At 39.3% G+C, this 23365-nt stretch overlaps 2 protein-coding genes across 2 annotated transcripts in view; both read left to right on the forward strand.

Moving 5' to 3' along the window:
• LOC122750750 (butyrophilin-like protein 3) overlaps positions 1-8504 on the forward strand; it is a 36904-nt gene extending 28400 nt beyond the window's left edge. Inside the window, exons 5-6 of the mRNA XM_043997560.1 lie at positions 2475-2597; positions 7647-8504. Coding sequence (XP_043853495.1) covers positions 2475-2597; positions 7647-7810 — 287 coding nt within the window. The 3' untranslated portion in view covers positions 7811-8504. The remainder of the gene's footprint in view (positions 1-2474; positions 2598-7646) is intronic.
• Positions 8505-13296: 4792 nt separating this feature from the next.
• Positions 13297-23365, forward strand: part of LOC122747981 (selection and upkeep of intraepithelial T-cells protein 2-like) — an 83771-nt gene continuing 73702 nt past the window's right edge. Inside the window, exon 1 of the mRNA XM_043993733.1 lies at positions 13297-13386. The gene's annotated coding sequence lies outside the window, so the exon portion shown is untranslated. The remainder of the gene's footprint in view (positions 13387-23365) is intronic.

Here is a 23365-nt window from a genome sequence, read left to right on the forward strand (position 1 = left end):
AGGAAGGAAGGGAAAGGCCTCACCCTCAGGCTCACAATGAACTGTCTCACCAGGACTCAGCTTCCTCACAGTACCTCAGAGATAGACAGGAGCTCAGAGACCACCTTGTCCATCCAATAATGTGCAAAGAAATCCCTCAACTATCTAAAACACCCATGACACATGGTCATCCAGACCCTGGCTGAAGACCTTCACAAGAAGGAAGCCTTGGCCCCTCCAGAGACAAGCAGCCCATCCCACCAGGGGCGGCTCTCCTAGGCAAGAAGGCTAAATAAGCCTCCCTGCCTCTTCTGTTTTCCCCAATTCATCCTCTGGGGCCAAAAGGAAGATATCTGGCCCCTTCCCCAGGATACTGACAGCTGGTGGTAGTCAGACACTGGGGTCTTTAAGCAGTTGAAAGGATGTCGATCTGTACCCCACAAACAGACCCTACAATGTCATATGGTTTATAAATGAATCTAAAGGATTAAATTTATTTTCCCATATAGACAGTGAGTTCCTCAGGGACAGGGCCTGCATTGTTTGACTTCTCTCCCCTGCTCCTCTCCTACCCCAAGGATCTAGGAAAGGTCTGGGCAGGCCCATTGAAGACTCTCAGTAGGGACATCTTGCCTTGATAGCAAAATTCTGCTCTGAAAGATTTTAGGAAGGTCCTGAGCCAGGGAGTAGGAACTTCTGGACTAGGGACCAAGGACAGTCCTGAAATTTGGCATCAACCAGCCTCAAGAGAATATCCCTCTGCCCATGGCTATAGTTCCGAGTATAATGAGACCCCTAAAAAGCTGCCCTTCTATAGCAAGGCTTCTTAAATTTTTTTCTACTCGCGACCCTTTTTGCCCTCCCCCCCAAATTTTTACCTGACCTCGGATATGTAGGTATGTAAAATAAAACATAACCTTTGAGTGTTCCCAAATTTTTCATGATCTCCACATTCAGTTATGCTAGCAAATATGGGGTTGTGACAACAGTTTAACAAGCTAGGTTCTATAGGACAAAGCAGTGAAAATCTGAGGTTCCAGTTGGAAGGAACCTTATTCATCATTTAAGTCAAAGCTCTTATTTCACAACTGGGGAACTGAGGCTCAAAGCAACAAAGGGACTAATTTACCCTAAGTGACTGATAAGTGCCAAAGATGGGATCTGACCCTAGTTCTCCTGACTCTAAATTCATCATTTCCTTTTGTCTAAAAGGAGGGTCTCCGGTTTCTCCTTTCTCCAGTCTATCTGGCACAGGCTGCCAGATTCATCTCTCTAAAACATAGCTGTGGTCGTGTCACTCCAACTGTTCAAGCAGCTTCCGTGGCTCCCTATTGTCTTAGAGTCCTCCACAATCTGGCCTCACCATAACTGCCCAGTGTCATGGCTCCTCCCTCTACTGTGTTGCCCAGTTACTGATGAGCAAATTGAAGCAGTGGGCTTATTGGGCATTGAGGAGAGGGAAGGTTACTGGAAGAGGAGAGAGATGGTGATAGAGATTATTTTCACACTGAAGAAATGTCATCTCTGTAAGAGACCTTAGAGTTTACCCAGGCTCCCTCCTCTATTTACAGAGGAAGAGAGAAAAGCCCAGTGACATGTCAAAGTTCAATTAGCCACCAAATTACAGTTACAATATGAAACTAGATCTTCTGATATTCTAAGTCTGGGGTATCTTCTCTATCATACTACAGTATCATACTAGTGGCCCCCTTTTACAGGTGGTCAAACCAAGGACCAGAGAGAATAATGGACCAATGTGACAACTTAGTAGAGGGCTGACCCCAGGGCCACTAGAGTCCAGGCTGCTTAGCTAAGAGCCAGAGAGTTTCTCAGTGAGGATGTAAGAGCCAAATCCGGAATAAATTTGAGAAGAGAGTAGCATCCTATGGAATCAGAAGACCTGATTTGGGTGTCAGGATACCCAGGGTTTGGTCCTGTCTCTGACATTCCCTCAGTGGAACCTCTTAGACAGATCTCTTCCCCTCTCTGCTCTCTGGCCCTCTGTCTCATGATGGGGTTGGGCTAGATGTGATCTAAGATCCCATCATCTGAAAGTCTCTGAATCTATAAGGACTCAGGTGTGAGGTAGAGGGAAGAGGCTTGAATTGGGATTCTGAGAACACAGGCTTCAGGGCTGGTTCTGTGTCTTACAAGCTGAAGGATGGAGGCCTCTCTCTCTTCTTTTTTCCTCTCTATAAACTGAGGCAGTTGGGCTAGATTCTCTCTCAGATCTCTTCCAATGCTTGCATTCTACTCTCTAAAGTCCTGGGGAAGCCTGGTTTGGGGGAATGTTTAGAGCCTGGATGAGGAAGAGGAAGAGAAAGAGGAAGAGGAAGACTGCATCATCTGTGCACAAAGCCCCTAGCCTTGCCCAGGGTTTCCTTAGTCCTGCTTCCCTCCATACTCCCACCCCCAAACTGGGCCACAGGGATCAGAGAGCAGGGTTTCCCTGTCTCTGATATACAAATTAATGGAGTTTGGGGGCCTATTTTCAGAAAATCATCCCACATCTCAGAAGACACCTACTATAAGCATTGTTGCTGTATCCTCAGTGGTCTTGATGGTTTCCATCTTGGTGATTTATTTCTTCTGCAAAACAAAACTACAGAGACCCAGAGGTAAGAGGAGGGCCCTGCCTTAGTCCATTAGTCCTCCCATCACTCACCAGAACCTTTGACTTTTGCTTTGAGAGGGATCTCAGGATGCCCAGGGCACCTCCCTTGGATCTGAACATAAAATATGGCCCAGGGGAGAGGGACCTGGGCTTTGCTTGCATGACAGAGTAACTCCTAAGTAGTCCCTATGATAGATGGGTTATGTCAAAAATTATTTCCTGGGAATCAGGAGAATGGACTCTTTGGGAGAAACCTCGTAGCTATTTTTTCACCTCAGCCTAATCCTCCACACACCCCTATCAAGGAATTTTGGGGTTACTTTCAAATGGGGATTGCTAGGGCTGTCCTTTGCCAGGTAGACTGTTCCCAGAGCTGTTCCCTTTGTTCCTTGAATGTGGTCCCAGAAACCAGCCCCAATCCATCCATGGATGACCTAGTTTTCTCTCCCTTAGTCCCTTGGCTCTTACCCAGGCACCCTGGCCCCATACCCAGTCTCTCCACAGTCCTACCCACACACAGGCTGATTCAAGGAATTTAATAATTTTGACTTAAATAAATTATTTTAATCAATGATTTTTAGGTGTGAGTTGGACTTTTAAATGAATCTCACTTGTGAGAAATATGATTGTTTCTCTCTTTCTTTAACAACCAATTATTAATTGAGATTAAGATTTTATTTCTCTTTCCTCATTCAGAAATAAACTCCTGTAGGTTATAAAGCCAGTCTTTGAAGGACATTACTGACCTTGCCTAAAAATTTACCCAACCTAGACTATCTTCTCAAGGTGAAATTGTTACCTCACCTAACTAGGAAAACCTAACTACTCATATAGTCCTGGGTGGGGGTAGAACCTTTTGTATAGATTGGCCAGGAAGGGAGTATTCTGGCTCCACATGAGTCTCTCTTTGTCCATGAGTGACATAATAAAAATCATATCCCCCATCCCCTCATTAGACTAGGCCCCCCCTCCTATTATAATATTCATTCTCTCATTAATTCTCTTTTTTAAAAAATTAATAAACATTTTTATTTGTAGCTTTGAGTTCCAAATTTTATCCCTCCTTCCTCCTCTCCCCTGCCCCCTCCCTGAGGCAGTAAGCAAGCAGATGTGGGTTATACATATGCAATTATGTAAAACATTACCATATTAGTCATTTTCTACAAAAAAAATGAATAAAAGAAAAAAATGAAAGAAAGTGAAAAATAGCATGCTTTGGTCTGTGTTCAATCAATCAGTTCTTTCTTTGGAGGAGAATAGTATGCTTCATCATTAGTCCTTTGGTATTGTCTTGGATCATTGCATTGCTGAGCATAGTTAAGCCATTCCCGTTCTTCATTAAACAATATTGCTGTCATTGTGCACAATGTTCTCCTGGTTCTGCTCACTTCAGTATTGCCAAATTTTATTTTTATGTTTCCTATAGAAAAAACAGATCAGAGAAAATATAATTTTCATGATGTCTCCTATAGGATAAACCAGATCAGAGACAGACAAAGAAAACATAGTACCAGTTTATTTGTCCCAAGAACAAGCAAGCATCAATTATACAGACCCCTTCCAAAGAAGGAGCTCAGGGAAGCTAGGTGGCACAGTGGATAGAGCACCGGCCCTGGAGTCAGGAGGACCTGAGTTCAAACCTGGCCTCAGACACTTAATGCTTACTTGCTGTGTGACCCTGGGCAAGTCACTTAACCCCAATTGCCTCACAAAAAAAAAAAAGGAGCTCAAAGCCTCCTTCTTTCTAAAGTAGTATAAGGTTTCTTTGCTCACTGGTTCCAGGGTGTTGAGTAAAAGCAAATTAACTTATCCTAATCTTGAAATGTTATAACTGTGGGCTATTTGAAAAATTATAATTGGGCCATAAGTCCTGCTGAGGTCACCATAAAAATGTCAAAACATTATTACTAACTGGGCCTAATCTGTGGACTTTTGACTGGCTGGCTATCTGACTGCTATTAATTGTCTAAGTCAGTCTGTTAGGGCCATTTAAAATTTCTCTCACAATTGCTTCTCCCAAATTGATAAGCAAACTCCTCTTTTAATTAAATAATTAAAACAGGGTTTATTTATAAAAATAAATGTAAGAGATAAGGGTAAAGAAATGCAGTTATACAACCTGACTGCTTTTAATATAATAAGGGCCCTTGCTGCCTCTTGCCTGAGGGTATGCTGGCCTTCTAACTCAAAAGCCTCCTGCTTCACTGCTCTGCTCCTTTCTTCTAACTCCCAGCCCCCTTCACTTTGTCCACCCCCTTGAAAAGCTGCTTAGCGTCCTCCTCCTCTGGCATCTCCCTACTTTCTTGCTAGCTCTTTCTCCATCCCATCTTTGTACTGTAGTGACGACCCTTCTCAGGTGAAACTTGGGTTGGCCACCCACGGGCCGGCCAAGCCCTGTGTGGCATGCGCTGGGAGCTGGGGCTGGGCAAAACAAACCCCAGTGTCTCTCCGGTTTTTTGTGTGCGCAGCTTAGCCCAGCTCAGAGGCCTTCTGCAGCTGAAATGGAGGGAGAGGGGCAACTCTGCTCAGAGAGCCTGAGGCTAATTTTAACAGTGTCAATCATTTTCATTAGCATGATACAAATCATCCTAAAAGCAAATACTTAACAAGAATGGATGTAATAACAAGAATGTAGGAAATACTGATCAGTTTGATACTTTGACTTAATGTCAACACTATGATAAGATTATATGATTCCAAAAATTGGGGTTTTGCAAGGATGAAGATGCCCAGGTGTTTTTACATGATAGGGACCTACTATCCTGAGGAAAGAAGTCAGCAGATAGGGACTTATCTGCTAGTTATCTGGGTTCAGTTTGGAGTTTAGTTGGAGGGCATTTTGCTCCTATTAATCCAGGGTTTCATAAAATCCTTTTGGATAATAAGGCAGCTCCATCAAATCCAGGTGTTCCATACATTAATCATAACAATATACATCAGTTTGTACAAATTTTTTCAGGCCTTTCTAAAATCATCCTGCTTGTCATTTCTTATAGCACAATAATATGCCATCACCATCATATACCACAGTTTGTTTAGCCATTCCCCAACTAATGGGCATTCTTTTGATTTCCGATTCTTAGCCATCACAAAAAGAGCTGCTATAAATATTTTTGTACAAATAGGTCCTTTTCTTTTGGGGGGGTAGCAGTGGTATTGGTGGATCAAATGGGTATGTACAGTTCTATAGCCCTTTGGGCATAGTTTCAAACTGCACTTGTATTTTTTAAAAATATTAGGTCTCTCTGTTTTTTTCATGTAATTATAGATAGCCTTGATTTCTTTGTTGAAAAACTGCTTGTCCATATCCTTTGACCATTTGTTAATTGGTGAATGACTAGTATTTTTAGAATTTGACTCGGTTCTCTACATATTTGAGATACGAGGCCTTTACCAGAGACACTTGTTTCAAAAATTTTTTCCCAGTTTTCTGCTTCCCTTATAATCTTGGTTACATTTGTTTTGTTTGTGCAAGAACTTTTAAATGTTATATAATCAAAGTTATCTATCCTACCTTTTGTAACACTATATCTTCTTTGGATCTAAATTCTTCCTCTGTCCACAAATCTGAGAGATAAACAATTTCATGCTCTCTTAATTTGCTTATGGTATCACCCTTTATGTGTAAATCATCTCATTAATTTTTAATCAGTCAGAGTTGATTGCTACCTGTCAGAAATACTCTGTATTACAAGGGTTTATAATCATCAACAGACTTCCAGGAAGAGCCTCAGGTTTACCAGAGAAAGCCAAGTGACCATCCTTTTATTAATTATTCACTATCCATAATTAATAAAATTAGTAATTATGCAGAAACTGAGCGTCTCTAACTTTTCATGTATCATAGTTGTCCACTCATTGAAGCAGCCTGGTCCCAGGTGCCAACTCCTTTCTCCAGACTCTTGGCAACCCAGTTCTCTGTCACTGCCTCTCTGCCTCCAGCATCTCTGTCCTAAATGAGGCAGCCTCCTCCCCATGCCCCTGCCCTGGTAAACTGAGGCCTGGAGACTGATGGGGTGTAACGATTGGAATGACACCCCCTGCTGGAAACTTACTGTAGGAAAGCTCCACCATGAGGAGAAGGTCTCTGAGGGCATGACCATGGCTCTTTTCTTTGGCGTCAGGAAGTGACGTTGGCTGGAGGGAGGAGGAAGGGGGAGGCTGGCGCTCTGACTCACTCTCTTTCCTGAGGACTCTGGTGGAGAGTGGAGCTAGAAATGTGTGCTCCCTTTAATAGATAGATGAATCTAGGCCTTTCTCTCTCTCTTTACCAAATTCTTATTCTCCTTAATAAATGCTTAAAAGTCTAACTCTTGCTAAAGCTTATAATTTATTGGCGACCACTTATTAGATATTTTAGACAGTATAGCTAGAATTTTAACCCTCACAGGGGATTACCTGGGACTTCCCCCAAGAGTCATATCCTGAAGTCAGCAGGAACCTACTTAGAACCCAGGTAGGAACCCCAGGTACCCCTGATTTGTCACCTATTGTGCAAAAGTGTATCCCTTCAGTTGTCAGGCATTCTACTCTGCCCTCTGCCTGGAAGGTTTTTATTAGTGCAGTTGAATTGAGCTTTTCAATTCAGTTGAAATATGTTTTAGAAAATAACTTATTTCTATTTTAAATGTATTTCTTTAACATTTCATTAGTTTACATCAGTTATTTTTATCTTCTCTCTAATTTGGATATTAAGGATCTTTTTCAATTTTTGTCTTCATACATTCTGTTTGGTGACCCTGGGCTAGTTACCTGTCTCTCAGTACTCTCTAAGACTAAAGGTAGCAGAGAAGGCCCAGACCAGCATTGCTATTAGCAGTTCCTCTTCCAGAATTCCCTAGATCAATGAAATCCCAACCAATTCCCTTATCCTTTAAAAAAAAAATCAGTTATATTTATCTTTAAAATGTTCCATTATTTAACAAAAAATATCTTAAATCCTTGTTGTTCTAAATGGTTTTTATTTCTTTTTTATTTAAAAAGGTATTACATTTATTTCATCAATATATTGCTAATCTTTATAAAACAATTTATTTTGTTTCTTTGATGGCAGAGGAATTCCAAAGTGGCCGATTCCAGGAGGAGGGCAGAGAAGTAGCAGGGACCAGCAGGGACACATCTGCCTCTTCTGAAGACCTTCAGCTTCCCCAAGGTCTGCCAGACAGAAAATCTATCTCTCCTTTAATGATACTGGAAGAGGAAGAAGGGCCAGCATGACTACAGAGCAGAGCCTATTAAAGCCCTTTCCTTTGTGCCCCCTTTAACCCCCTGGGACTTCTAGCAACTTTGGAAAGATTCTTTCTCTCCCTTCCCCAAACCCCTCATCAAAGACAAAGGGCTATAGCTTATAGATTACCAGGCAAGGAAGAGAGAGCCTGGAACTTCTGGCTACTTCTTCCTTTCCATTTCCTCCTTGAAGAGAAGTCACTGACTAGCCATATGCAGAGGCAATCATTTTCATCCCCTGGTAGCATCCTGGATGGTGGAGACTTACTTCCTGAGTTCTGAATTTGGTTATGTAAGTGAGATTTTCCCCATCCCTTTGATACAAGTGATTTATCAGTAGTACTAATCAGTCTATAGACTCCAAACTGCAATTTAAACTATTTAGATATTCTTTAGTAGCTTAAGCAAACAATAATGAAGTAAGTAAGGTAAATATTGGTAGGAGGTTTGAGAATATTTTAACTAACTGGGCCCTAATCTGTGGACTTTTGACTGGCTGCCTTATCTGACTGCTATTAATTGTCTAAGTCAGTCTGTTAGGGCCCTTTAAAACTTCCACCATAACTGCTTCTCCCAAATTGATAGGTAAATGCCTCTTTTAATTAAATAATGAAAGCAGGGTTTATTTATAAAAATAAATGTAAGAGATAAGGGAAAATAAACGCAAAGTTATACAACCTGACTGCTTTTAATAAAATAAGGGCCATTGCCGTCTCTTGCCAGAGGGTATGCTGGCTGCTGCTGTGGCCTGGAGCCACACCTTGCTTAGACCAGTTTGCCTTCAGTCCTCTCCACCTTTCTCACAGCTTTTACTTTCTCTTTCTGTTGTGTCTTTAACTATCATCCCTCACTCTCACTTTTCCTCTAACTCTTTTTCTGTTTCACTCCAGCTCCCCTATCTTGCTTTCACTGCTCTGCTCCTTTCTTCTAACTCCAAGCCCCCTTCGCTTTGTTGACCCCCTGAAAAGCCCCTTAGCATCCTCATTCCTCTGGTGTCCCTCTACCTTCACACTAGCTCTTTCTCCATCCCCTTTCTGTACCATAGCAACAACTCCAGCGTCCAAGCTATATATCCCTTCTCTCCCTTCAAACCTCGAGTTCCCCACACCCTACGCATGCCAAGCTAATTCACTGGCCTTGCTAGCGCTGGGGGGGGGGGGGGGTTCAAGTGAACCATGAGAACCACACCCAGGGCTCAAGAGGTCGTGCCCCCTTCTGCATTCTCAGGGCCTCCACACAGGCCATGCCCAGGGCCGCTGCCAGGGCTAGCCCAGGATTTCCGGGGTAGATCCCCTCAGGGTGGAGGGAGCTGGGGCTTTTCACAGCTGTCTAGCCTGGCAAGGCTCCAAGGCTCACAAGGCTTCTCAGCTTGGCCGCTGAAGCCGAGGGGGAGGGGCAGCTCTTCTGGGGAGCCTGAGGCTAATTTTAATGCCTACAGAGCAAATGCAAATACTATATTGTCAACTTGTTTACTCTACCACTTACCTATAATTCATCTATCTGACTTTCAATTGTGGCTAGTTATAGCTACCAATCAGCTTAAAGATCAGATACCTAAAATAGTAACTTCTGAACCATAAGGGACCAATTAGAGCTGCTGAGGAGTTGGAAAACCAAGTTTAGCCAATATGGTAAAAATGCTTGACAGGAGAAAACAACTCAGAGGAATAGAGGCAAGAGAGGTGTTGTCTGAAATGGCAAAGATGTATTCCAATAGGTAGCTTCCTATGTTATGAGCCTGTTTCTTAGTAATGGGGTATTTTAAGTAGGATATATAGAATGACAAGTGACCATGCTGATATCTGACTGGTGGTTTCTTTCTTCTATTCCATACTTCTTATATATGTACCACTTGGATTGTGTTAAATTGTGGAAGGAGTCATTGTGTATAAATATCCATGGATTCTGAGACTTGGTGTCTTTGGCTCCTAGACCTGAGACCTTTAAATGTGCTGTTGATCCCAGTCCTTCCAATCTTTTCCAAGAGTTTTATCTATCAATGAAGGACAGCTCCAAGTCTGAGAGTCTACTTGCCAGTAAAGGCAGGAATGTGAACCAAAAAAGAGGGAATGACCTTTTCTTAGTTTTGGGACGTGCTGAGATTCATGTCCTTGATAACCCTCAAAGGTTATTATGCTTCTGAAGGAAACAGTGGCACCTCAGATACAGACAGCCCTTTCTATTTTGTTAAAAGTTAACCCCTGAAATCATGCAATTCTGACTGACAATCAGCAATTGATGGAAGGCAAATGGAATTTCTAACTCAAAATCAGATAATGACTTTGGACATAGATTTTCATGTAATCCATAACATTTTATTGTGAACCTTCTACCTGTTAGGTAATTGCCTTAGTGTAAAAGGTATAAAGAGAAAAATAAAACTCCTGAACCTCAAAGACTCTACTGTGATCTTGGTAATAGGTTGGAGTTAAAAAATAGACTAAAACATCTGTGGGCTAGAGTTATTATCTGCTTGACTATTCTGTGCTCCAAAAGAGCTTAGACACTGGAACCAAAAACTCTAGGACACATCTCTTTTGTTTTGGATAGAAAACAGTTGCATTGTCATACAAAATAACTTATGAATTTTTGTTTCTTGTTGTCTTTGGATCCACAATAAAATACAATATATTCCAGTGTTCCTTTGATTGCGTTTTCCAGTGAAAACCTATTACCTTGCTTTCCTTTTACTTTCAACTTATTTCTTTCTTCTGGTTTTATTTATACTGAAAATATCAGGATTTAAGATTCGGTTTCTTCAATAGTATATTTCCATTTTGGTCATTTGGTGAGATTTTTACCTCGAGAATGCCAATAGTTAAGTTTTATAGGTGATCTAAAAACTGTTGAACTTCTAGTCCTCTGCTTCCTTTTCTGTCACTTTGCAAAGATTCTGCAGGGGGCTCCACAAGGAGGAAGGATATTTTGCATCTACCTGGATTTCTTAGGTAGGTGATTTTTGGTTGTAATCCCAATTCCTCTGGGCAAAATCATTTCTAATAAGTTCCCTTTATTTCCTACTAAGTTGTTATAATTTTTTTCTGTTTCTGTTAGTGGTAAATGATTTTTTTCTCTCTGTCAAAAAAAATAACAACACTACATCCTAATTTATAACTCTCCCCTAAGGACTGATTTAGCAGCCTACCCAAAAGTTATTTTTTTATTTTTTCATTTTCTTTTAATAAATTATATTATTTTAATAATTTTTTGTTTGACCCGTCATTTCTTTTGGATTGAATTACTTCATTTTTTAAAAGTTTGAGTTCTTTCTTCCAAGGAGTATCATTTTTATTCCATGTATATGCTTAAAATTATTGTTTTTCTATATTCACATGTGGAATCTTATGCCGTAGCACATATTTAGTTTCTATAAAGATGCCTTTCGTAGCTGTGACATATGGAACTTCCATTGTATTTCCACTCTAGTAATCACAACATATTGTGACATGTAAAATTTAATGTGGTCGCCTATTTCTGTCCCACGTGTAGGGAAAATTAGCTGGGGTTTCTAATATATTTCTACTTATAAATTAGAAGTTTTAGCACCAGTTTGGGGGCATTAAGCATTTATTAAAGCATATTAGGTATTAGTAAAGCTAGAGAACACATGACTTTGAAAGATGGAAAGCTTAGCTAGGATCTACGGGAGAGAGAAGAGAAAAAGCCACCTTCCCCTACAAGTCTCAGGCCAAAAAGAGCAAGTTCCTGTCCCTGTGAAAGCAGAAGCTCCCTGTCCAGAAGAGAGGTGGTCCCTACACACTGCTCCAAGCTAATTGTCTGGTAGCATTCAAGTCCACTGATTCACTGGATTTGAGGGTGGTCCATGATTAGAACATGCTGAGGTCAGAGTTGAGATCCTCTGGTGGGAACAAGTCTTTCAAGGTAGGTATGTTTTTGAATGAGCTAACTTCCTGACATTGGGCTAACCTTAAAAAAAGTCAGTCAGACTCTCTCAGCAGGGGCACCCTTGGAAGTCCCAAAACCCCATTATTTTCTCACAATATATAACGTGTCTCACTTTCCATAGATTCAGGCTATTCACCTTCCATCCTTTGGTTAATTAATATTGGTTGGATGATCGAATAAAATGAAACCTAGATCACTAGCACCTTCCAGCTCCTAAGGAATCAGTTTGGGATATAGAGAAGCCCCAACCCCAACATTTCCAGGAATCCTTTCAGCAACAGTGTTTCCCATTGAAAATGGAACTGTTTTGTACATTCATAAATCAACTGTCATCTATATGCTGGGCTTCTATGGTCTTAGATCTTTGCCTACTCAGTGTAGAGGAGCAAAAGGAAGAACCATAGTTCTTACCATCAGAAACTCATATACTGTGTTCAGTGATACTGATAACAAGGGTAGAAGTCAAGTCGAGAAGCATTTATTAAACATCTATTATATGTTAGGTACTGTGCTAAGCACAGGGGTTACCATGAAAAGCAAAATACAGTCTCTGTTATTAATGAGCTCTCACAAGTCTTTATGTAAAACAAGATATATGAAGGATTAATCAGAGATAATATTAAGATGGAAAATTCTAGGATTAAGGCTTCTTGCAAAATGTGACATTTTAACATATCTGAAGGAAATGAGAATCTAGAGATGAAGGAGGAGAATTCTAGTTTATGTCTGGTAGCCAGGGAAAAGGTTTCAAAATGGGAAGTGGATATTATTTGAGGAACCTCAAGGAAGCCAATGTCACTGGGTGGCAGAATATTGTTGGGAAGAAGGTATAAGATGACCAGAAAGGTGGAGGGGGAGAGGAGAAGGTTTTAGTTTTTTGTTTGTGCTTTGTACCTTATTTCCTGTTGGCCTCCTAACAACCCTATCAGTTGGGAACAAGGTTGTTATTATCATTTTGGAGATAAGGAAACACCTGCTGGGAGATGTAGACTTAGCCTCAGTCTGATAGGGAAATTCAAATTTGACCTTGGGGTCTTCCTGATCCCAAGCCAGCAGGCTCTGCACTAAGCTGCTTAGCTGCCTAGATCTATAACTACAAAGGAACTCAGTGGAATCAGTTCCAATTCCTTCAATTTGTAGATATGGATTTTACCATGGAGGGTAAAGGAACTTCCCAATGACCCACAGGCAGTAAGCGTCAGAGGCAGGATTTGCAAAACCATTATTTTTTTTTCTGGAACAAATTACCTCAAATCTTATTATTTTTATTTTACAGAGGAGAATATTAAGATTTAGAGGAGAATAGTAAGATTCAGATAGGAAAGGGTCTCATTCAGGGTCACACAGCTCTGCCAAAGACAAATCTCAAACTTTGGACTTCAAATAGAATTTTTGTTCCCCTGACTATCATGGGCTCAGCAGTGGGAGGGATTCAGAGGACATCTGGTCCAACCGCCCTCTCAACAGAAGTCTTCTTTCTAGCATCTACAACATCCTCCACTGAGAGACTCCAACACAGTTTTCCTACCTCTAAATAATATCTAAATAAATCATTTCTGAGGTTCTTCTATCCATGACATTGGTGCTTCTCAAAAGGTGCTTTTCATGGTGGTCACTCTCCTTTGGGCTGTAGCCCAGTCTCAGAAACTTGGGTAATACAGGTGGGTCAGGCTCTTTAAAATTTTATTTATTTAATATGTTACTTATGGAATTTAAAAAAGCATTTTCAAATAATTGTATAATAAAAAGGTGATTACACATAAACTGTAAATCTGTTATGTATCACTTGGTATTTCTTTTAACTATATAATAAACTTATCATGTAAATTTCTTTTGTTTTTTTGCCTTTTTATTATTCCCTCTACCACCCCACCATAGAGATGACCACCATTAGACATAATATGTATATATATGGAAAATCATTTTATCCATACTTGTGTTTATTATGCCAATAGCATATTCTTTCATATGCCCTTTGTAGTTAATTTTTGTATTTATAATAGACAAAATGACTTATTCACTTAAAGTTGTTCTTAAAACCACATTGCTGTTACTGTATACAATATTCTCTTCATTTTGTTCATTTTGCTTTTCATTATTTTGGTTTTTTAAGATGTTTTTCTAAGATCATTGAACTCATCATTTTTTATAGCCCAGTAGTATTCCATCATAATCATATACCACAACTTGTTCAGCCATTTCCAAATTGATGGGCATCCTTGTAATTTCCAGTTCTTTGCCAATACAAAGAGAGAAGCTATAAAGATTTTAGGGCATATATGTTCTTTACCTTTTTATCTAATAATCTTTGGAAACAGACCTAGTAGTGATATTTTTGAGTCAAAGAGAATAGGTAGTATAATAATTCTGTGGGTATAATTCCAAATTGTCTCCAAAATCAATTCATATTTCCAACAATGAATGTGTCCCAATTTTTTCTCATCTCCTCCAACATTTGTTGCTTTCCCTTTCAAACATTTTAGCCAATATGATAGGTGTAAAATGTTATCTCAAACTTGTTTCAAATTGCATTTCTCTAATCAATAATGATTTAGAGCATTTTTCATATGATTATAAATTGTTTTGATTTCTTAATTGGAAAACTGCCTGTTCATCTTTTTTGACCATTTATCAACTGGGGGATGAGTTGCATTCTTACATATTTTATAGAGTTCTTTACATATTTGAGATATGAGACCTTTATCTGAGATAATGTGTATTAAGCCCTCCCACTCCCCCAATTTTTTGCTTTCCTTCTGATCTTGTCTACATTGGTTTTATTTGTACAAAACCTTTTTTTAATTTAATGGAATCAAAATTATCTTTTTTAAACCTTACTTTTCTCCATTTCTCTTGTTTATTCATAAATTGTTCCCCTATCCATGTCTCATAAGTAATATGTTCAACGTTGTTCATATCTTTTGAAATATCCCTTATTTCTCAGTCATGTATGTATTTTGACCTTTTCTTGGTAAATGGTGTATGATATTGGCCTTTCCCCAATTTCTTCTATACTGATTTCTAGTCTTCTCAATAATTTATATCAAATAATTAATTCTTATCCGAAAATCTTAAATCTTTATAATTGTCAAATACAAGGTTACTCTATCTATTTGTTCCTGTGATTTGTACATCTACTCTTCTCTATTAATCTACCTTTCTATTTCTTAGGCAGTACCAGATGGTTTTAATAATTACTACTTTATAATGTAATTTAAGTACTGCTAAACCTCCTTCCCTTACATTTTTCATCACTTTCTTTTATATTCTTGACTTTTTGTTCTTATAATATATTTTGTTATTTTTCTCTAATTCAGTAAAATATTTTTTGATAATTTAATTGGCTTTGCATTGAATATTTAAATTAGTTTAGGTAAAATTATAATTTTATTATATTGGCCATGTGAGAAATAATTGTTAATAATCAACACCTTGGGGGACCCAGAGATCTCTCTTAGTTCTCCTTTCCCTTCCACTGAAAGAAACTCTCCTTCAGAGATTTCATCCAATCTCATCTAGGTCATATACTAACCCAGACCCTAAGATCACAAAATGAGTCTTAGATTCTTTTGTCTAGATAGCCCAAGGATTTACTGATGAGATTAAACTACACCCAGATTTTGCTTTGACCAGCTTGATTGGGGTGGGGGGGACAGTGTCTTGCATTCCTTACTCTGATATCATCCTTGGACTTCATTTTAATATAGCCCATCTTCAAGTTATGTCAATCAATTAGATTTAAATAATGCTAACCATTTAGATTTGTTTGATGTATAATGACCCAATTGGAGACTTGTGCACTAGTAGAATCCAAGGAGGGAGGGTGTGAGCTGGAGGAGTGGGCCCCAAAGGGTTGTTACAGACTTCTTTCTTTTTTTAAAGCCTTTTTGTTTTTGTTTTTTGGGTTTTTTTGAGGGTGAGGCAATTGGGGTTAAGTGACTTACCCAGGGTCACATAGCTAGTACCTGTCAAGTGTCTGAGGCCGGATTTGAACTCAGGTCTTCCTGACTCCAGGGCTGGTGCTCTGTCCACTGTGCCACCTAGCTGCCCCACAGACTTATTTTAAAATGGGTTTTTACTGATGTTTCTGGTTTCACATGGCCCATGTTTCCCCATGTTTCTCCACCTCCTAGAGAGCCAGTCCTTCTAACAAAGAATTAAATAGAAGAAAGGAAAATGGGAAGAAGAGAGTACAAAACAAAATAATCAATATATTTTTTAAATCTGATGTTTTATACAATGTTCCATATCCATGGACTCTGAGATCTGGACCAATGTGTGTGTGTCAGAGGGAGGAAGGGCCTGTCATCACATATTTCTTCTTTGCCAACATTTGTTTTTAGTTTTGTGTCGGTACTTTATTCTTTATTTACTGGGGACCTCCTAACAATCCTGTCCGTTGGGAACAAGGGCCAGGTTTTTTTTTCCATTTTGCAGATTAGGTAACACCTGCCAGATGTATACAGTTTCAGTCTGTTAAGTGAGTAATTAAAATTTGACCTTGAGGTCTTTCTGACTCCAAGCCCAGCAGTCTCTTCACCAAGCTGCTTAACTACAAGGGGCCTCAGTGGAGTCAGGTTCTGATGGGATGAATTCTCTTCTCCTTTCTGACTGAGAATGTGCCTAGAAGATTGTTATTCTGTAGAAACCCAGGTGAGTGCCAGAGCCCTCAGCAGGAACTCCCTTTTCACCTGTGGTTGGGTTGGGGTAGTTCTTTTGTTGGAAGGGACTTTATTCCAAAGAGCTTGTGTCCATTTTTGTGGTTGTGATTCTTCTTTGGGCTATAGCCCAGTTTCAGACACTTGGGAAATGCAGGTGATTCAAGGTTTGGGGTTTTTTTTTTAGTTTTTATTTATATTATTTTTAATTTATTTTTTAAAACAAGGATTTACATAACACAGTTTAATTTTTAAAAAGATGATTGCACATGAAACTGCAAATCTGTTATGTACTACTTGCTATTCCTTTTAAATATATAATAGAGTTATGATGTAAATTTCTTTTTTCTTTTTATTCTTCCCCTCTAACCCACCCTAAAGATGGCCAGGATTAGACATAAATATGTGTATACATACATACAAACATACATACACAAACACACATTTATATATACATATATTTATGGGTGTTTATATGTATGCACATGTGTATGTGTGTGTGTGTGTGTGTATATATATATATATATATATATATATATATATATATATATATATATATATATATATACATAGTTATGTCTAATGTTGCCCATCTCTAGGGTGGGTTGTGTGGGTGCATATATATACATACACATACACATACACACACACACACACACACATATATATATATGAAGTTATTCTATACATACTTCTACTTCTTAGTTCTTTTTTTGGGTGCAGATAGTATATTCTTTTATCTGTTCTTTCTAGTTTATTTGGGTATTCATATTAATCAAAATGTCTCATTCACTCAAAGTTGTTCTTAAAACAATTTTGCTGTTACTGTATACAATGTCCTCTTGGTTTTGCTCATTTTGCTCTTCATTATTTCATGCAAGTTGTAAGGGGCTAAATTCTAGCTATGATGTCTAAAATCTAATGAGTGATCACCCCAAATTAGAAGCTTTAGTAAGATTTTAGACTTTTAAATATTTATCAAGGTGCAATCAGAAGTTGGAGAAGAGAGAGAGAAAGAGGTAAAAGGCAAACTTTCTCTAACTATCTAAATAGACCCCAGCATCCGACCCCTCCAAGCTGAGGTCAGGAACCCAAAAGACCCCAACACTTCCTTCCTCCTCCCAGAAGCCTCTTGTGAAACAGGAAACAGGGCAGTCCACATGCACATAGCTCCAAGCTAATTGGCTGGCAGCCCTGATTGACAGAACTAACAGGTGGCTCTACAGATGCAAGTTCCAGATGTCTGACTGACCTTCCAAACCCCAGAAAAGGTCACTCCCAGATGCTAAAGTCACATGGCTTCTCCTCACATGCCTTCTCCTCATGGCGGAGCTTCCCTACAGTATCTCCCCAGTAGGGGGTACCATTCTAATTCTCACAAAGTTATCCATGTTTTTCTAAGATCATCAAGTTCATTATTTCTTATTGGCCAGTAGTATTCCATCTCAATCATATACCACAACTTGTTTAGCCATTCCCCAATTGATGGGCATCTCTGCAATTTCCATTTCTTTGCCACCACCGACAGGGTTGCTATAAACATTTTAAAGCATAGATGTTATTTTCCTTTCTCCCTAATCATCTTTGGAAACATACCTAATAGTGGTATTCCTAGGTCAAAGGGTATACATAGTTTAGTAACTCTTTAGACATAATTACAGAATGGTTGGCAAAATGTTTGGATCAGGTCACAGTTCCACCAACAATGAATTAGTGTCCAAATTTTTTTCACATCCCTTCCAATATTTCTTGCTTGCCCTTTCAAACATTTTAGCCAATCTGATAGGTATAAAATGATGTCTCAAATTTGTTTCAAATTGCATTTCAGAATCAATGATGATTTAGAGCATTTTTCATATGAGTATAAATTGTTTTATTTCTTTATTTTTAAAAATGCTTGTTAATATCTTTTGACCACTTATTGTTTGAGAGATCAATTGTTAATCAGCCCTTTCTGGCTACGATGTCTAAGAGGCAGATGGAATTGTATGAGGAAGCTTGTGAGGCAGTCTGCCACACTGAACAAGGACTTGTTTTGAATCTAGAAGTCCAGGGGTCAATTCTTCTTCAAAGGACTCATTAATTGTCATTTTTATTCCATTTGATCAAAAAAGTATGTTTTTATAAAAAATTTTCTATATGTAAGGATGGACTCTTATGCCCTAGCATGTGGTTAATTTAGGTAAAGATGTTGTTCATATTTGTGACATATGTAGCCTCCATTATATTCCCACTCAATCACAAGAGATCTAATATATCTTACTTTCTACATACATACTCAGGCTACTAACTTTCATCCTTTGAATGATTGAACAAAATGAAATCTAGACCATCAGCACACTCTGCTACCAAGGAATCAGTTGGCAATTTAGAGAAGCTCCAACCCCAGCATTTCTAGGAAAGCCTGCTTTCCACATTCATCAATCAACTGTCATCTATGTTCTGGGCTTATAAAGTTTTAGATCTGTGCCATGTTCCATGTGAGCCCTTGAGACCAAGAAGTGAAATACTCTCATACCCTCAAGAGATACTAAATCAATGAGCAAGTAGTTAATGTAACAAGTCTTCAGGGAGCATGTGGCCCATTGAGTTAGATATTGAAACATTGGAATAAGTAAAAAGGAGTAGGCATTATAGGTTAGAAAAATAGTGTGAGCTCAAGTATGGAGGTTGAAATGAATATGGGGTGTGTGGGGACCAGTCTGACCTGTGAGATCTATAAGAAGAGGGGTAGACGAGGTGTGATAGACACAATCTGGACCTTGGTTTCTGTCCTTTTTATTGTGTCATTAAATGGCCCAGAGTTTGAGACAACATTCTTGATTCCTAGGGCTAAGGGGTCAGTGGGAACAATTTTCAGTATCTGTTATCTTCCCCTTTGCTGCCAGCATCCTTGTTTGTTCTTTTTTTTTTTTTTTTAGTTAGAATAAGGTGGTAGTTTATTTAGGAGCAAGGGAAGGGAAGGGTGGGGGGAGGAAAACCATGAAAGAAATCCTTGGACTTCTCATGGGGAGATTGACAGAAAGCACATGGCTCAGAGGTACCAAACTCCTCAAACAGGAGACTGGAAGGTACTTTTATAGAGGACTGATGGGAGTGGACCATTTGCCTGTGAAAAGTTCCTTTAGTGAGGGAGGACCATCCCCCACTGGGGGTAGCTGGGGAATTGGGTGAGGAGTAGAGGACCATCCCCCACTGGTAGTGACTAAAGGAATTCGGTGAGGGGTGGCTCTCCCTTCAGGACACAAAGGCTGCAGCCACACCCAAGGGACACCAGAATGAAGGGTGGGAATCCGAAGCTAGATCAGTCCAATTTGGTTCCGCTTGTCTCTCTAGGTGTTATCTGTCCTCTGGTTTAGTAGAAGATTCCTCGGTGTGCCCCAGAGAAATTCTGGGGTGCTCTGCACCCCATGACATTTCCCCACTTCTCTATATATAAGGAAAGGGGACAAAGATTCTTCTGAAACTGCTTCATGCTGACTGGGGGTCAAAGAAATCATGGCGCAAGGGAGGGGGAAGGGAGAGAAGTGGAGAAGGCCTGGAGTGTGCGGAGCTGTGAGAGGCCCAGAGAATCCAGAGGGTGGGAGGCGACACATAGGCACAATGGGTATCTGCCATGAATCCCTGAGCCTAGATGGAATAGACCAGAAATGTGTAGTCTGAGGGTCTGAGTGTGGTTTGGACATCTAGGAGTCCCAGGCTGCTCTCTGCTGTCATGCAGACGCCGACCTTCTCTACCTCTCTGTGACTCAAATGGGAGGTTGAGTCCAGTGGGAGAGGGAGAAGAGAAACCCAGAAGGTAGGGCCCTACCTCTAGGTTTTGTGTGCCAAGCATGGTTCAGACGTCTGTTTGAGCTTTCGGCGAGGGAGGGAGACTCAGGCTGCCATCCGCTGTCGCTTGTGAAAGCTGATCCTCTCTCTACCTCTCTGTGACTCAAATGGGAGGTTGAGTCAGGCAGGAGAGGGAGAAAGGAAACCCAGAAGGGAGGTTCCCACCCCCCAGTTTTGTGTGCCAAGAGGAAAGAGGAAATTCCTGTGTCCCTACAGACGTCGGCGCCCAAAATGTTATGGGGGGAAATGGGGTACGGATTTTGATCAGGGGTTGGGGTTCTTAGGAATTCCTCTTTAAAGAATTATACCCTCTTGCACACAAAAGTAGTTAGAATAAGGTGGTAGTTTACTTAGGAGCAAGGGAAGGGAAGGGTGGGGGGAGGGAAACCATGAAAGAAATCCTTGGACTTCTCATGGGGAGACTAGCACAAAGCATGTGGCTCAGAGGTACCAAACTCCTTGTTTGTTCTTTGCATCTTTCTGGTTGTGTTCCTTTTAGCCATGATCTGGACCATAAAGTGGAATGACCTAATGTACCTCATCCTTGAGCTTTCTTGCATTCATAACTCAGGTAAGTTTATTTTGATCTTTGCCATTGTAACCTCTACATATCACTACCCACTGTTGCATTTAAAATAATTACAAGAGACACCAGCTTGAGGCAAGCACATTATCAATTTATCAAACTCTATGGGTTAGGGATTAACAAAAGGGCTCTCTAGCTTCTCATGGTCCAAAGAGAGACAGACAGAAAGACAGACAGACATAGACAGACAGACTGAAAGACAGACAGGAATTCTCTGTGTTTTTCTGTCTCTGTCTGTCTCTCTCTCTGTGTCTCTCTGTCTCTGTCTCTCTGCCTCTATCTCTCTGTCTCTCTGTCTCTGTCTCTCTGTCTCTTTGTCTCTTTCTCTCTGAGAGAGGCAGAATGCCTACTTGTACAGATTTTTATCCTTTTTTGATATAAAGTGAGTCATTTTACATCAATCAAATCTAATTGGTTCATGTAATTAAAGGCAGATTACATCAGTTCAAAAGGACTGAACTTTCTCTTGATTCAGGACAATATCTCTCTATATGGTAATCCAAATTCAGACCCCAGCCAGACTGTGACAGGATGCTGGCTACTCTCTGGGTGTGGTCCTGAGGGGGACAACAAGTCTAGCTGACAGCTTGTAATGCAAAGGGGAATTTGAAGTTCCCCATATGCTGGTCATTAATAATTATTTTCTCATAATCACCCATCTGATTCTAATCGAGAAACAAAGTTTTCCTCAATAAATCACTAGCTGACATTACTTGATTACACTTAATCAAACGGTCCTAACCATGGGGTTTATAATGGGTAACAAAGTGAAAGGAAAAGGGGGAAAAACTGAGCATCGCATTGACAAAAATTAAAGGGGGGGGGCAGTTCTCTTTAGTAATTAGACCTTGCAGACAATGTACAGAAAGGGAAAAGAAAGACAAAAAAGAAAATGTCCATTTAAATCTCAAAAGTGTCCTGTGCTGTCTGGTTCTCAGGACACCATCTGATACAGCTCTCTATCCCAGGTGTGATCTCTGAGAAGTTCTTCCCAGGTGATTGTCTTCTTTAGACTGGGGGTCACTTAGAGATCTTTTTTCTCTATTAAAATATCATTCAAAATTGATCTAATCACAATTTTAAATTACTGTGCCAATAACCAAGTCAGACAATGAAAGTTAGCTCAAAATCTTATGTCTAATCAAATTTGGAACCTTTTATATTAGAGATTTTTCACAGTTTTAGGATATCTAATTTTACATATGAAACTTAGGTACAAAAAGAAAATTAAAACCCAATTTTTATACTTGGCATTATTCAATCCCCCATCTGGAGGCTTACATTCTACTAAGGAATCTCAGACTCCTTTATATAAGGAGATGGTCTCTGGTACAAAAATGAATTCATATAAAAATTGCTAGGTTAACTTCAGTTGTAACAAAAGGTTCAGGGAAGATATACAAAAGTACATTGAGTGATTGATTGTATAACTGTGCATATCAGAAACATTTTCAACTTCCATCCCTGTTCAAATAAATAACCCCTAGTGGGCATTCCTTTAAGGCAAGATAAACCATAAGCTATGCTGATATCCCCTTCTTTAACATAGGACTGAGACAATTGTGATATTAACTAAGAAACAAATTCATATCCTGATTTCACAACTCTTTGCATCATTTTCCCAATTATCCTCATAAAAAATAAAGGACCTTACATAGCTAATAATAGATGTCAAGACCAAATTCAATATTGTGTCTATCACATGACATCTGACATGATTATAGGAATTTAGCATGAGGAAATAGAGAAATAATTATACAGTAAAAAAAAAATAAATTTTTCCTAACTTCATGATAATTCTAGGCAAAAGTTATACAGATAGCCAATTGCACTGAGCCAGGCCCAAAACCAGCCAGATGGGATGTTACAATTTCAAGTGTCATATTGGGGAAATTGAATCAGGAGAATCCTACCTCAGTCAGTGCCAAAAGTTATTTTAGCCTTTTACATAATAACTCCACCTACAGTTTATGTATATGAAACTCCATAGGGTTCCTGGCATCATGGATCATTGGCTCAATAGCATTCCTTGATGGTCATACCTAAAGTCAGACTCAGAATAATATCACTTACCAGTCCCATAATGTCTTAAATGACCAATTCCAATCATCAAAGGCTCATATGGATTTCACCATTGAGGATAAACAATGATAACAAAGGATGTGAATTAGCTTCTTATCTAAGGATATAGTTGCAATATACAATAATTCCAAATAATGCTATAAAAATAATTATAAATCACACATAAATTACATGACAATTGTGAATGATTAGCAACACTATTTATTAGTGCATAATGTCCATCACTATATTAATAATTAAATTCACATTACCTTGGGGGATCAATTTAATATCTCCATGAATTCCTTACTTTTAAGTTGTCTATAACATCATCACCATATTCATTCTATGTTGTGTGTACCACTAAAAGTTTCTCCTTTGGCAAAAGACTAGAGCATATTCTAGTACAACAGTTAAAGCATAATTTTAAAAGAATAAAAATCCCCATGATAATAAAAACCCCATCTAATTATAACTACCAACAGACCCAAACCCTGTAACCAC

This window comes from Dromiciops gliroides, chromosome 3, assembly GCF_019393635.1.
Source record: "Dromiciops gliroides isolate mDroGli1 chromosome 3, mDroGli1.pri, whole genome shotgun sequence".
NCBI lineage: Eukaryota > Metazoa > Chordata > Mammalia > Microbiotheria > Microbiotheriidae > Dromiciops > Dromiciops gliroides.